Source organism: Kogia breviceps, chromosome 12 (genome assembly GCF_026419965.1).
Source record: "Kogia breviceps isolate mKogBre1 chromosome 12, mKogBre1 haplotype 1, whole genome shotgun sequence".
Taxonomy (NCBI): domain Eukaryota; kingdom Metazoa; phylum Chordata; class Mammalia; order Artiodactyla; family Physeteridae; genus Kogia; species Kogia breviceps.
The window spans coordinates 454,918-470,147 of record NC_081321.1 but is presented as its reverse complement, the minus strand read 5'-3'; the positions used below and the strand labels follow the sequence as shown (position 1 = coordinate 470,147).

At 39.7% G+C, this 15,230-nt stretch overlaps 1 protein-coding gene across 4 annotated transcripts in view; it reads left to right on the top strand.

Annotated features, from left to right (window-relative positions):
* Positions 1-15,230, top strand: part of BCL2L13 (BCL2 like 13) — a 68,221-nt gene that overhangs the window by 37,458 nt on the left and 15,533 nt on the right. For 2 of the 4 annotated variants that reach the window (XR_010835707.1, XM_067008391.1), the window contains exons 3-5: positions 1,149-1,256; positions 3,231-3,387; positions 14,210-14,353. Coding sequence is in view for 3 of the 4 variants with exons in the window: in XM_067008391.1 (XP_066864492.1) it covers positions 14,240-14,353 (114 nt within the window). In the remaining variant the exon portion in view is untranslated. Of the gene's footprint in view, positions 1-1,148; positions 1,257-3,230; positions 3,388-7,175; positions 7,246-14,209; positions 14,354-15,230 lie in introns of all 4 variants that reach the window. The other 2 variants (XM_059081368.2, XM_067008390.1) reach the window with 2 other exon arrangements.

The window sequence follows — 15,230 nt, the reverse complement described above, 5'->3', positions numbered from 1 at the left end:
AATGAAATGTCATTAAATAAAATATTTATTAACCATGACATTGAGGGGATCCTTTCTGTTGCATTTCAACTAGAAATACCTGAGGAATTTTATATTTTCCACAAAAAAACCTTTTGAGGGTCTGAGTTTTATTTTAGTTAGTCTCAGCTCAGAAGAAAAGTGTTTTATGTAGCCTGAAGGAAAATTATTTTTGTCAACTTTGAAAGTTGAAATCTAATCAGATAATCTGTGAGATATAGAAATTTTTATTAAACTTTTATTTTTCAAATGAATTTTAAAGACCTACAGATGCTATAAGTTTCTTGACCTAAATTAAATTAGTAAGCTCATCTTTGAATTCAGAATTTTTTGTTTGCAAAGGATGAAAGCATATTAAAGCCTAAAACCTTTGTTTATAAAATTTGTCAGTGATACAAACAACTGTAAAAGTACTGGGAATATATAAAATAAATATATTCTGAATATAAATATATTCTGAATGGGAGGAGTGAGCTATCATAGTTGGATTCAGTGTTTCAGATGAAATGATGACACTCTGCCCCAAATATCTGGGGCAGGAAAAATTAGTAAATTGTTAACCATCTGGTTTATTTTTCTCCTTTCTTTGTTCTCCATTCTATGCTACAGACCAGGACCTTAGTTTTCCTTGTACTGCATGAGAATAGCTTGTGCCCCATACTTTGGGTATATTCATGGTTTTCTTAACTTGGAGGATATAAATCTTTTGATGATAATGGGCCTTCTCTTGAGCTGCGGTTTGCATGAAGATGTGAAGGTAAGGGGCCGTGAACGTCATTTTCAGGAGACATTATCACTGATCTAGACAGCCTTTTAGGTTTCCTTTTCTGTTATGTCAAAACTGTTTCTGAGCTGTTTCCTTCCTAGCAGCCCAACCAGATGAGGAGGAGGACACAGCCTGCATTAGTGGTTCTGTACTCACACTGCTCTGAATTCCAGTCACAGCTCCTCCATAGTCGTGGGACAACCTACCCAGGCCTCAGCTTCCTCATCTTTACGTTATCTTCTAGCCCCTAGTCAAGATAATGAGTTTTGATTTTGTATTTTCTGACTTAATGCTAAAAATCCTACCCATATTCTAATGTTTTCTTTCCCCCTCTTTCACTAGTAACCTTTTTTATTGGTTTCAGGGGTTCAACAGGATATAGCTTCACAATCCCTGGATCAAGAAGTTTTATTAAAAGTTAAAACTGAAATTGAAGAAGAGCTAAAATCCCTGGACAAAGAAATTTCTGAAGGTCTCTTTATCCTTATTTTCCTAGTTAATTAGTGGGTTCTGTTTGGTGTGGTTTTTTTTTTTTTTTTTTACAGTGGAGTGTTCACAAAATTACACAGCTTCATGGGTCTAGGATTATAGGGGTGAAACTAGAAAGTACCTCTTTCTTTCCTGGGGGAATCTGTTTATAAGTTTCTAAACTATACCCAACAGAGTAGATGGAACCTTTTCTGGTGTTAAGTAATAGACTAAACATTCATGTTAAGGTACTACTTTCCATTCAGTGTGATTGATATCTTTATATTAATAACACTAAAGGGAGAAGTGTAAGCGTGCTGCTTTCATTTTTCATGTGCTATAGATGGTGGTGGCAGTGATAACATTTTTAACACCGCCAAAAGAAACACTATATACGTCGACAGTAACTTCCCACTTCTAGTCCCACCAGCCCCGTCTCCATCCCCAATCCATCTGCTTTCTGTCTCTGTGCGTTTGCCTATTATGGGTCTACACGTAAATGGAATCATACACTGGGTGGTGTTTTGTGACTGGCTCTTTCACTTAGCATAGTATTTTCAGGGGTCATCCACGTGGTAGCACAGATCAGTACTTCATCCCATTGTATGAGGAATAATATCCCACTGTGTAGATACAGCACATTTTGTTTATCCATTCATCCGTTGATGGATATTTAGGTTGTTTCCACTTTTTGGCTATTATGTATAATGATGCTATGAATATTCATTTACAAGTTTTTGTGTAGATGTGTATTGCCCAGTAATACTTATTTTTAATTTTTTGGTTTTTTGTTTTCTTTTTTTTTGGCCATGCCACGTGGCTTGCTGGATCTTAGTTCCCAACCAGGGATCAAACCCGGGCCCATGGCAGTGAAAGTGCCGAGTTCTAACCACTGGACTGCCAAGGAATTCCCTGCCCAGTAATTTTTAACAAGAAAAAATAGAAATCATGTTTATAAATCAACTCCCTGTTAGTAAAGGAAAAATATAAATAGAAATTTACAAAAATCCAGAAACCTAATGTTAATGTTCTTTTGTTTTCCTTTACTGACATTTTTAACTGATTAATGTTATAATTCTGTTTTAATTCTTGTCCGTTTCTGATAACAGTACTGCATGGCAAAATGGGCAAAAGGCAGAAAAGAAAATGGCAACGAAGGCTTATATGCACTTCCTCATCGAACCTGTGTTCCCCAAGACTCAGCATCAGAGTGGGCGTTCTCAGGCTTGCTCAGACCATGCAGCATCTGTGAACTTTGTAGCCATGTATATCTTTCTTGAAGAAATACATACTTAACTCTAGTGAAATTTGCAGCCTTCTAGGAGCAAGCTTTGGATTAATGCAATAAATGCTTTATGGAGGTTACTGATAACCCTTGGGAGCGGGTACAAGCCACCTGCTTTCCTGGAAGTCTATGCCCTGCATCCCATTTGTACCCTGGACCAGGGATGATCTGGCCTCTCCTTCCTGCAGTTAGAGCAGGGCTGCATCTGTGTGACAGGGAGTGAGGAAGCAGAGGAGAAGCTGGCTGTGTGAGTGGGCAGCTAAAAGGGAATGAAAGTCATGTGGTCCTCTAAGGTGGAATAACTGAATAGAATCTGGTTTAAGAAGAGCCACATTTGTAAAGGTAAAAACAAATCTTAAGAGAGGGTTGATAGAGCTGGGAGTTGCTCTCTTTTACCATTCTTGACTGAATGGGTCTGCGGTAATATACAAAATTGGTTTGTGTATTTTGCCATGTCAGTTTAGCCTTTTTCTTCTCTTGAAACTAAGATTTTTCATAAAAATCTTTCCTTAAAAAAAACACCTCTAAATTTAAGGCAGGAAACATTAATATCCCATAACGATTATCTGACATTTTTACATGGCTTATAACTATTAGCTAGTTCCCAGAAGTTGGCATCTTAACCCCCTGAGCTTTTACAGCACAGCTTCTGACATTGCTCATTAACTTGGGTTTTCCTTCTGTCATCTTCAGCCTTCGCCAGCACAGGCTTCGACCGCCACACTTCGCCCGTGTTCAGCCCCGCAAACCCCGACAGCTCCGTAGATGACTGCTTGGCTCGTGTCGGGGAGAAGGTGTCACAGGAGCTGAGGGCGCCTCTGCTCGGGGCGTTGCGGACGCTCCTCAGCCGGTGAGTCTCCGTGGCCTCCGCGCTCTTAAGCCAGCCTCCGCTTTAGGTGAACAGTGTCACTTCTTTTCTCACTTACTTGTCTTCACTTGTTCTTTTTTTGCTTTCCCAAATCATCTCTGTTTGCATTTTGAGCAGTGATTTAATTGTTCCAGCATGAATTTGACCGTTTGTGTTTACTTGTTGGGCTATCAGGTTTCAACAAATGCTTTCACCGGTTGTAAACACAAGCTGTTTCACTTGTGCTGACCACTTTTTACCAGCACTCCCTCGTGACCAGCGTAAGTGGAATGACTGGGGTTTTATTCATTGTACTGCGGGATTGACATTGTGTCTATATTTGGGGCGTCCCGGATGTTGCTGCACTTTCGGGTTGCACACCTACCTGTGGAACTGCTGCCACATTCCTACTGTGGGAACTTCTTTCCTAGCTGTCGTGCTGGCTGCTAAAGCCAAAGGCAAGAAGCTCATCGTGAAAGTATATTAAGTAGAACCAAGTCATTTATTGTAAACCTTAAAAACGTGTTTCCCTTAATTCTTTAATGAGAATCATTAACAGATTGGTATGAATTTAAAAAAATATTTGGTTTAATGAAGATTAATGACTAAAACAAGGTGAAGATTGTTCCTTCACTCAAGGGGCCAACATTCAGATGCCAAATTACTGTTGTAGTAAAGTAATCCCTTCCTTTCACAAAGGCAAAGCTTATACGTTACCATTTGTTAGAAGAAGAAAGCAATTTGGTTTAAGGATGATTCAGTTTGTTTCCACATATTTTGGTGACATGAGCAAATGTAAAAATCCCACCTATACATAAGAAACAGTGAAATGAAAATCATATTTGGATTTTCTTAACTTTATACATAGAAAGTTTAAAAATAAATGTGGAGAGAAGATTCTGGGTGTGGGGAAATAAAACTGAGACAGGAAATCTGGAGGCACAGCAGTGGCTTTCAGAGTGTTGTGAGGAGGTGGGGGCGGTGGTTGGGCCCGCTCCACTCTTCTTAAGCCGGAGCAGCCACGCTTGCTTGGAGTTTGTATATTGAGCTTTCATCTTAGATTTGAGGGAGCCGACTGTTCGGCTAATACTAACATAAAGAACTTGTAAAAGCAGTTGGGACTGGGAGTAAAGTAACTGAGAAGCGTAAGGCAAAAAGTGGTCTCCAGCTTTGATGCAGACTATTTGTGTCAAGTCATTTCACTCTGTCATAGCTTCTCTGTTCATTTCAACTTTACTGGGATATTATGAGCTCTCCAAAGAACAGCGTTATCGTTTTATATATGTACAATGTATGTGAAGAACAGTATTATAATATCTGTATTTGGAGTCCTTTTCATGATCTACAGGACAAATTGATCTTTTCACTACCAAGTAAATTATATTTTAAAAAATACAGTCTTTTTCCAAAAAAAAAAAAAAAAAAAAAAAAAAAAAAAAAAAAAAAAAAAAAAAAAAATACAGTCTTGGATGAATATTTGTTTTGTTTTCCCCAAAAGCTTAACAACTTCAAAAAGTTATTAATATCCTGAAAATAACTGATGATGAACTAGAAGTATTATACAGGTTGATGGCAGTATCTTTTAAGGTAGAAAATACCACTTATTCCCCCAAACAGTTTTGTTAAAGTAGGGACACTAATCCTGAACTCTTCATACAGCCAAGCACCAGCAATCTGAAAAGGTTTTTGCGTGGAATTCCCTGGCAGTCCAGTGGTTAGGACTTCGCCGTTTCATTGCCAAGGGCACAGGTTCGATCCCTGGTCGGGGGATCTAAGATTCTATGAGCCGCACAGTGCGGCCTCCCCCGAAAAAAAGAAAAGTATTTCCCCTCCTCTTTCTTCTTTGCTGAATTCAAGTAGCTCATTAGATAGGGCTCATTTTTTTAACTACTTATTTTTCTACGTTTAAGATTTCCTTTGAGTGTTTTAATCTGCTGGATCTTTTATGTGCATTTATGTGTGTACGTATAATGTTTCAAATCACGTTTCATTCTGAAGGATGCCAAAGTACTTTAGCCTGATAGACAGACTCCCCGTAAGGACTGGTGGTGGCACCCAGCGCAGCAGGCAGTTCAGGAAAGGACGTGGAGGGACTGACGCACACAGAGCTGCAGGGAGCAATAGGCAGGTTAGACGGTAGCGTGGCTGCTTCAGGCCTGTGTTACAACCACCCAGTGTGTCGCCCGGGTCTTCAAAACAGTTCTACGCTTACTTTAATGGCAGTGCGATAGCAGGAAGGTCGCACATAACATCTTATTAAGACGGTCATCCCTCGTATCTTAACTCCTTGTCACTGTGTTGTTACGTTATATTGACTTACAGAAAAGAACTGTACCTGTGTCATCAGAACCGTTTTCTGAAACATCTAGAGCCACACGCTGTCCAACACATAAAATGCAGGTCACATGTATGTAATTAAAAATTTTCTAGCAGCCACGTAAAACGATTAAATACAGATTTTAAATATATTTTATTTAACTCAGTGTGTTAAAAATATTATAGTTGGAACATGTATTTATCATAAAAATTATTGGCAAGATGTCGTAGGTTCTTTCTTTGTAGTGAGTCTCTGCAGCCTGGTGTGTTCCTCAATAATAATGAGGATTATTGGACCTCATTACCCTGGTCCAGATGCGCGTTAGCTACATGGGGCATCAGTGTGCCATGGCCCATTTCAAAATCCTGACTCGGAATAGGAGCAGCGGCGTGTCCTTTGGAGCCACAGCACTAACGGGGTGTGGACTCCTATTCCTCTCTCGCTGCTTGCAGCCCTGTGGATTTGGGACAGTGTCAGCTTTTCTGAGCTTCAGTTTCCCAGTATGCAATAGAATATAAAACACAAATCTATAAAAATATAAAACATAGCAATAGGCTACCAGTAAGTGTACCTGTTATCAATCTTAAATATTCAGAGGCTGAAGAGATCACAGACAGGGGTGGTCAGAGCAGAAAATGCCTTTGGAATGGATTTTAAAATCCTATAAAAGCAAGACCTCCTCCTTTTTTACATACATGTTAATTCTTTGCCAACAAAAGGCGGGGGGGGGGGGTAGGTAAATCTTTACTAAATCTGTTGTCCAAGAGCCTTGGTGCCTTCATGTGTAAGTTGCTATGGAGTGTCTTTGTCATTGGTGTTACTTTGCACATGGGCCCACGCTGAAAACGCAGCACTCACATCCATCCCCCCCAGTAAACGTGTGTCTGTGACAGGAATAATCAGGAGAGCCTCGCCCCAGGGTTGGGTGTCACAAGACTCCAGATTAAAAATAGAGCTCATTTATTGACCTTGCTTATTCCAGCTTCTTATGTCCCCAGTTTGAAAAGCCTTCCAGTGACAATGTCTCTTTAATTTTTAAATAGTTTACATTTCTTACCTTTAACTTGTTAAAAAAGTTTAACTTGTTCTTTCAATTTTATTAATGAGATAATTTTTGTTATTTGTTATTACTTGATTCTGTATTAATAACCCAAGTGTTTATATTTATCTGCAGTGTAGAAGCCTTGTTGGATAATTTTCAAGCAATTGTAAAAAATTTATTATTATATATTTTTCTCTTCTTATGTTGTAAACTGCTTTCCCAAGCTGGTAGCATAAATCTCAGCCTGTAGAGAATGCTTAAAGAAAAATGCATACCAAATGTTAAAAGCCATGTCTCATAGAAAACTATGTTGAAAAATTTGTGTTACTTTAGCAAAAAGTTCAACAGCAAAGTAGTGACTGTATGTTTATTCATTTGGAAATTTAGAATTTTCCTTCTTTGTGACACAGCCTTTTAAAAAAATCTCTACAGGCCATTGACATATCAGGCATATCGGGAATGTACACTGGAGACCACAGTTCATGCCAGCGGCTGGAATAAGGTATAAACCAAGTTATCTATTCTCTTACAAGATTTTAGTGTATTAGTGATAAAGTACAGAAGGGATTGTTAGCATCGTATAAGAGAAAACTGTTAGAGCTTGTTGTTTAATGCATAAATCCAGGTGTGTTATGCAGTGTTTCTGATTAAGGCTGGCACAGAACCACGTGTTCCGTAGTTGTGCCATCTGCCTTCCCATATGTCCTGAATTTCCCATGATATCTTCATTTCTCTGCGTTAGATGTGACATTTCTCTCCAGGTGGTCATTTGTTCACAGGTGAGTATGTTTTGGGGACACAGCTGCTTGTGGTTCTTACAGGGGTAGCCCCAGTTGTGCTGATGGTTTACCATCTGAGCATTACAGCCATCCCTCGGAGATGGCAGAATGTATTTTATTAACTTTCATTTTGTTGTTTAGTTAGGTAGTTAGTTAGGTCAGGTGATTAATCAGGAAAAAAAAAAGTTAAAGTACTTGCTTAAGACCCCTTGACTAGTAAATTTTGGAACCAGCACTGGAGCTGAGATCTTTTGATTCCAGCTTCAGTGTTCTTCCGCTGTACCATGCTGCTGAGCCATTGTCTCGGGCTGTATTATCCACTTATCACCTTGACGAGGCCGAGTCTCAGGGGATGCAGTATGAGGTGGTCCAGCTCACTGAGGAGGAAGTCTGGCCCTTAGTGATGTGGTGCTAGGGATGAGAGAGTGTAGTACAGTTATTTTTATAAATAGCCAACTCTACTCAGAATTGTCCCTCCTGTGAGCCAGACTGTGTGACCTTATGTACCTAATTGAGGTATATTATTTTTACTCACCTTAATACAGGTTTTGGAGGCATTACAGCATAATCATTAGCGTCATAGGCCTGTAATCGGACTTGTTTCAGTATCAGCTTTGCCACTGACTACATGCATATCCTTGGACAGGTGAATTAAGCACACGAAGTCTTAATTTTCACATATGTGAAGTGGAGATGATACTACTAACTTCAGAAGTTTTATTAGAACTGAGTGACATAATGTGTTGTTCAGTGCTTATTTTAGTGCAGTTTCTGGCCCCATAGTAAGCACTCTGTGAACAGTGGCTATTATGTTAGATTTAACACATGGAACCTTGTTACCAAATAGTCACTATTATGGAGTTTTAGTATGTTACTTAGCTGTAAAAAATTTGTTAAAATATCTGACTGTTTCATTCACTTTCGTGGAATAAAACAAACCTCTCTTATTTTATAAATAAAAATGAGAGGGCTTCCCTGGTGGTGCAGTGGTTGAGAGTCTACCTGCCGATGCAGGGGACACGGGTTCGTGCCCCGGTCGGGGAAGGTCCCACGTGCCGCGGAGCGGCTGGGCCCGTGAGCCGTGGCCGCTGAGCCTGCGCGTCCGGAGCCTGTGCTCTGCAACGGGAGAGGCCACGACGGTGAGAGGCCCGTGTACCGCAAAAAAAAAAAAAGAGCTTGGCTATGATATATTTATTAGTATATCAAACAACAAATATTTAGATACCTAATATGACTAGCCCTCTCCCCCTATTTTATGTTCTTTTCCTGTCACCCTTATCTAGGACTGTCAAAATCAACTCTCTATGTCTCCCTGCCTTCCTCCCCTCCCCCATCCTATGCTTATCCCCAAAAGTTGGAGTAAACCCCAGTCTTCACACCCCCTCCTCACCCATCCTGCTTCACCCATTCCCTGCTTCATTTGAGTCCCTCATCTTGCCAAGGCTGTGGCTCGAATACCTCATGTAAATGAAGCATGCCAATTAGAATATGACTTGCTCTGATGAATCCAGTATTATTCTCCTAAGTCCTTTAGGGCTAAAAAGAACCTGGCTTCTTATGATAGGAAACTGAAACGCCTCTTTCCACCCCAATCAAAATCAGATTGGCTAATTTAAGCAGTTAGCCCATACTCTGCATGAATGTTTGCAAAATTCTGATATAGCATCATTATATGAATATGGCTATCTGGTAGGTACATAAAGACTCAAATGAAAAAAATGTCCACAAAGCATGCCAAGTTTCCAAACTGAATGTCAGTTCATCTGTATAGGGATTTTAAAAGCATCTTGGTATAATGCTCTTTAAATAGATCAAAAGAAGTGGAGGAATAAAGCTGTCACAAAGCCTTATTAATAGAATGACTTTTTTTGAAAAGTACATGTATAAATGTAGGTTGTATAGTATGTATATGCCAAGAATAATAATTGGAATGTGTACCAAACATTAAATAATCCATAGTAGTTATCTCAGAACTGTAGGTTATTCTTTAATTTTCTTTTATTTTTTTCTCGTGGGAATTGGTTTTCCTATGAACTTACCTGCTTCTAGAAAAAGAGGAGAATGGCCGTCAAAGGGGAAGACTAGAGTGTTAAGGCACAGAGCTCACATGTAGTAAATAGACTTTAGAGACACGGTGGCCAAGAGGAGTGAACTGTTTGCCTTGCTTAAGTTTTACTGGCTTATCACATCATTCATCTTTTAAAATCTTTCATTATGAAAATGTCAGGCGTGCACAAAGCGGAGCGAATAATGTAACAAACCTGGGTCCGTCACTCAGCCTCGGCAGCTTTCAGTGTGTGTCTGGTCTTGTTTCATCTGTTCCCCACACTCTATCCCTAGATTACCTTGAAGCACACCTTATAAATACATTAGTATGTATTTCCAAGGATAATTATATCCCTTTTTTAACAACTGAGAATACCATGATTACACCTCGGATATTAAGAGTCTTTCTAATATCAGCACATAGTCTATTCAGTATTCAGATTTTCCCAGTTGTTTCACAAAGGTATTTTCCTAAGCTGATTTGTTTGACTCGAGATTCAGACAAGGCTCATGCATTGTATTTGGTTGCTATGTCTCGTCTTTAAAAATTTTTTTGAAATATAATTCATATACCATAAAATTTACCCTTCTGAAATGTACAGTTTAATGTTTTTTAGTACAGAGTTGTGCAGCCATCTCCACTGTCTAATTCCAGAACATTTTTATCTTCCCCGAAAGAAACCCCATACCTTACAGTGGTCACTCCCCATTTCCTATTCCTTCCAGCCCCTGGCCGTATGGCTTGACTCCGTCTCTATGAATTTGCTTGTTCTGGGCATTTCATATACATGTGATCACATAATATGTGGCCTAAGTCTCTTAATTTGCAAACTTACTCTTCCTCTTGGGTATTTTTTTTTTCCCTAATTACTTACAGATTATTTGTTCTGTTAAATTTCCTACCTTTTGGATTTTATTGACTGCATCACTGAGATGCCAGCTAACATGCACAGCTGACCCTTGAACAATGTGGGGGTTAGGGCACCGACCCTCCCTCCAGCCACAAATCTTCATATAACTTAAAGTTGGCCCTCCTGTCCTCAGTCCCCCCCATACATGCAGTTCTGCATCTGTGGATTCACCAAACTGCGGATGGGGTAGAACTGTAGTATTTACTCTTGGGAAAACTCAGTGTATCTCTTACAGTTAGCCCTCAGTATCCATGGTTCCTCCAGTTCAGACCCATGCTGTTCAAGGGCCGACTGTATCTCCTTTCCATTGGTAGGTTGCTCTAGAGGCCTGATCATATTCAGGTTTAATCTTTGTGGCAAAACCGTGTCAGTGGTGGTGTTCTCTGTTTCCTGTGGCATCACACTGAGTGACACATAATGTCTGATTGTCTTTTAAATTTTATTTTGAAGCAGATATTTCAAAGGCGTTCAAACCTAATCAATGGATTAGGTTTAGATAAAATTTGTGAGGTGTGACATTTACTAGAATTGCTGAGACATAGAAGGGTTAAAGAGTAGATTCATGGACCAAACTGTGTAATTATCATCACAGTATTTTCCTGGAAGGGATTCTTGGAGCTATAAATTGGTATACGTCATTTCTGCACCAGGCAAGCTCATATGTTCTTTAGTAGAAGGATAACACTGTTAGCTAAGTGCATATAACCTATTGGAGGAAGACACCACGTGGTGTATATGGGGAGACAGAGTGGAGATAACCTTTTCTGATGGTCAGAAGCACCTTAGCAGCATCTACTGTAGAAGTTACTGAACAAACAAGTAACTTACATGAGTTGTGCGATTACTGTTATCCAGTAAGGAAATGACTTACAGAAAAGAATTCAAAATGTAAGACTGCTTGGTTGCTTTTTAGTGCTAGAGATAGAAGTAGTGGGACCTTTTAGGAATGGATACTTGGGGATCCAGTTTTATTTTAACATTTTTTTAATACTGTGGGAGGTGAAGTACAACAAATATCAGGTGTACACATGATATAAAATGCGGAATTGGGCTTCCCTGGTGGCGCAGTGGTTGAGAGTCCGCCTGCCGATGCAGGGGACACGGGTTCGTGCCCCGGTCTGGGAAGATCCCACATGCCGCGGAGCGGCTGGGCCCGTGAGCCATGGCCGCTGAGCCTGCGCGTCCGGAGCCTGTGCTCTGCAACGGGAGAGGCCACAACAGTGAGAGGCCCGCGTACCACAAAAAAAAAAAAAAAAAAAAATGCGGAATTGATGGAGGTCAGTTGTAGAAACACTCATGAAGCTTTGTGTGTGGTCATAGCAGTTAGAGGGCAAGTGGGTATGAGTACATAAAGACAATCTAAATTATAAAGTGTAGTGGGTCCTTGAAGATAGTGTGTCACATAGGTGAAGCAGACAGGACATGTACAACCAAGAGTGTTGTCAACCAAATAGAAGATGTTAGTCTTGTAAAAGGAAGTTTCTGCACTCACTGCCTTTCAGGAAAGATGTAATTGGGATGGAGAAGATCCAGGAAAGGAAAACTTAAATGATAAAAGCAGTGGAGGAATTGCTATGTGAAGAACGGACTAGGGCTTCCCTGGTGGCGCAGTGGTTGAGAATCCGCCTGCTAATGCAGGGGACACGGGTCCCGGTCCGGGAAGATCCCACGTGCCGTGGAGTGGCTGGGCCCGTGAGCCATGGCCGCTGAGCCTGCGCGTCCGGAGCCTTTGCTCCATAACAGGAGAGGCCACAACAGTGAGAGGCCCGCGTACCACAAAAAAAAAAAAAAAAAAAAAAAGAACGGACTAAAAAATTAGTAGATTTCAGCGTAAAAAGTATAGCGAATGAGAGGGAATATGGTTAAGGACTAAAGACAGTAGTGAAAGAGGATTAGAGATTTATCTCTAGATTATTACGTAGTAAAATGGGGGCAACTACATTTGATACATGAAAGAGGTAAATTTGGAACAAATAAGAGTATTATTTTTAGGGCTTCCCTGGTGGCACAGTGGTTGGGGGTCCGCCTGCGGATGTGGGGGACACGGGTTCGTGCCCCGGTCTGGGAGGATCCCACATGCCGTGGAGCGGCTGGGCCCGTGAGCCATGGCCGCTGGGCCTGCGCGTCCGGAGCCTGTGCTCCACAGAGGGAGAGGCCACAGCAGTGAGAGGCCCACGTACAACCAAAAAAAAAAAAAAAAAGAGTATTATTTTTATATAGGAAGTATGAAATATTTGCAACTCAGTTTTTAAAGAGGTAATAGAGCTTAAACATGAATAACTTTAAAATATGCATGTTCGTAGATTATTATGGGAAATGAGAATGTTTTGAGGTATGGAACATCCCAGGCCTTTGGAACTGGTGTGATGTGAGTCTGCAGGGCTGGTTCACAAGCTCCTCTCCTGCTCCAGCTGAGCCAGAATACTAGGCTCGATGAACAGCCGTGTTCATTTCTCTTTTCAATAGTGATACAGGTTTCTGATTGTAGAAAAAGCCTAACACAGTCTTCTTTATAGCCCTATACCCCTCCATTGGTGCTAAGAAGGGGTTTTTACTGCATTTTGGGCTGGAGTTCTTTTAGAATATAAAAAAGTGAAGATGTGTGTTTTTTGCTTTTTTCTTTCAGACTTTGATAGAGATTCCTTCAGGGCTGCTTTTACTTTAAAAAAAACCCCAAAGAATATTAGTAAGGATATAAACTCATTGTCTTTTCTGTTTGTCCTCTTCTGCAAAAATGTGCTGTAATCCCTCAGCTATGACCTTGGCGGGTCAGTGACAGGAAACTGGAATTGGTTTCATTTCCTTTCACAGTCCTTCCCAGTTGTGTGGAGACCTGTTGATGTTTTAGACAGAAGAGATTGCATGCAGATAGTTAACTGAAAGTCCTTAGTTCTTTTCAGTATGCAGGGAGTTTTTTTGGAAGGAAAGGGACTCTAGTTAGTCTCCGAAATAAATTTTTATGATTTTAAAATATTGAGCCATAAGGTTATTAGGAGTGATAATAACACCTCTGGCTTTTGATGACTTGTATAAGATAGCTTATAATTTTGAAAGTTCTTGTTTTCAAATAGAATAAAAGCACATGGTACAAAATGCACAAAGTACAGAAGACATACACTTGAAAATACTTTCCCACCCTTGTCACCACTTACCTAGTTTTCCTCTTTTTAGGCTACCACAATCACCAGTTTCTTAGGTATTTTTCAAAAGTACTATAGGGTTATACAGACGTGTGTGTAGATGTTTTGTTCTGTTAACAATGATGTTAATAATAATGGTACCATTATTGTACATACTCTCCTTTATCTTTTTTCACTGAAAGTAAATCTTGGTAATTGGGCAGTGGACAATCTGATTCTTTTTAACAACTACTTGATATTTTACTGGATGACCAAAATTTGGTCTGTTGGGTTGTTTCCGGTCTTCTGCTATTATAAATAATGCTTCAGTGAATTTCCTATACACATATTGTTACACACGCACACGCGCGCGCACACACACACACAGGCCCAGTTGTTTTCATATAATATTAATTCTACCACCCTGTGGTATAAAACATACATGCATTATTCTCAAAAATTCTAGTAGGGGTCACTATTTAATTTCCTCTATTATAATAAAAATGGAATTCCATAATGATGCACTGGAGTGTATTTTCTAGTAGTTGAACATATAAAATGGACTGTAAGAATTTCAGTTTGTTTTTTACTCTCTCATCTTTGCCTTAAAGGTTTTGGTTCCTCTGATTTTGCTGCGGCAGATGCTTTTGGAGTTGACAAGACGTGGTCAAGAACCTTTGAGTGCATTGCTGCAGTTTGGTGTGACTTTCCTGGAGGACCATGCTGCCGAGTACGTCATTCAGCAAGGCGGCTGGGTATGCGCTTTCAAGTTTGTTTTGTTTTCTTTTCTTTTCTTTTAAATCTTCTTAAAAGAAAAAAAATTAAGCCCCTCATGGTTGTTTTTAAAAGCATAGGTTAAATATCATTAACATTATTGTTCAGTGTTATTTAATATTGTGATTGGATGGTGATCAGTAGAACGACTATTCATGCAGTTTAAGTTAAACGAAGATTTTACTCCTAAATTCATATGTTTTTTTCTTTTAAATATTTATTTATTTATTAGGTTGTGCTGGGTCTTCGTTGCAGCAGGTGGCTCCTTAGTTGCAGCATGCGGGCTCCTTAGTTGTGGCATGTGAACTCTTAGTTGCAGCATGCATGTGGGATCTAGTTCCCTGACTAGCGATCAAACCTGGGCCCCCTGCATTGGGAGCGTGGAGTCTTCACCACTGTGCCACCAGGGAAGCCCCCATGTGTGGTATTTTTAAGTGGTTAAAATTATGAAACATTTCATACTAGCAAAAAGTATATAAATAACTTCTATATACTTAGTATATAAAAGTATATAATAACATATACTGAGAAAAATATATAATAAGTATATAATAACTTTAGAGGTGAGGAATAATAAATGAACACCTATGTATTTACTCTCCCAGCCGAGGAAAGAACACAGCCAACACTTTTGAGTCTCCTTCTATACCCCTCCTAGATATCCACGTGTTCCTACCTACTTCACAAGGGCAATTTCTATTCTGAATTATAGTTTTAATATGTATATATCCCTAGACAGTATATTATTTTGTATGTTTGGAACTTTATGTAAATAGTATCATATGTATTCTTCTGTAACTTGCTGTTTTCATTCAGTGTTGTATTCTTAAGATTCACCTAGGTCATTGTTTCTCAACA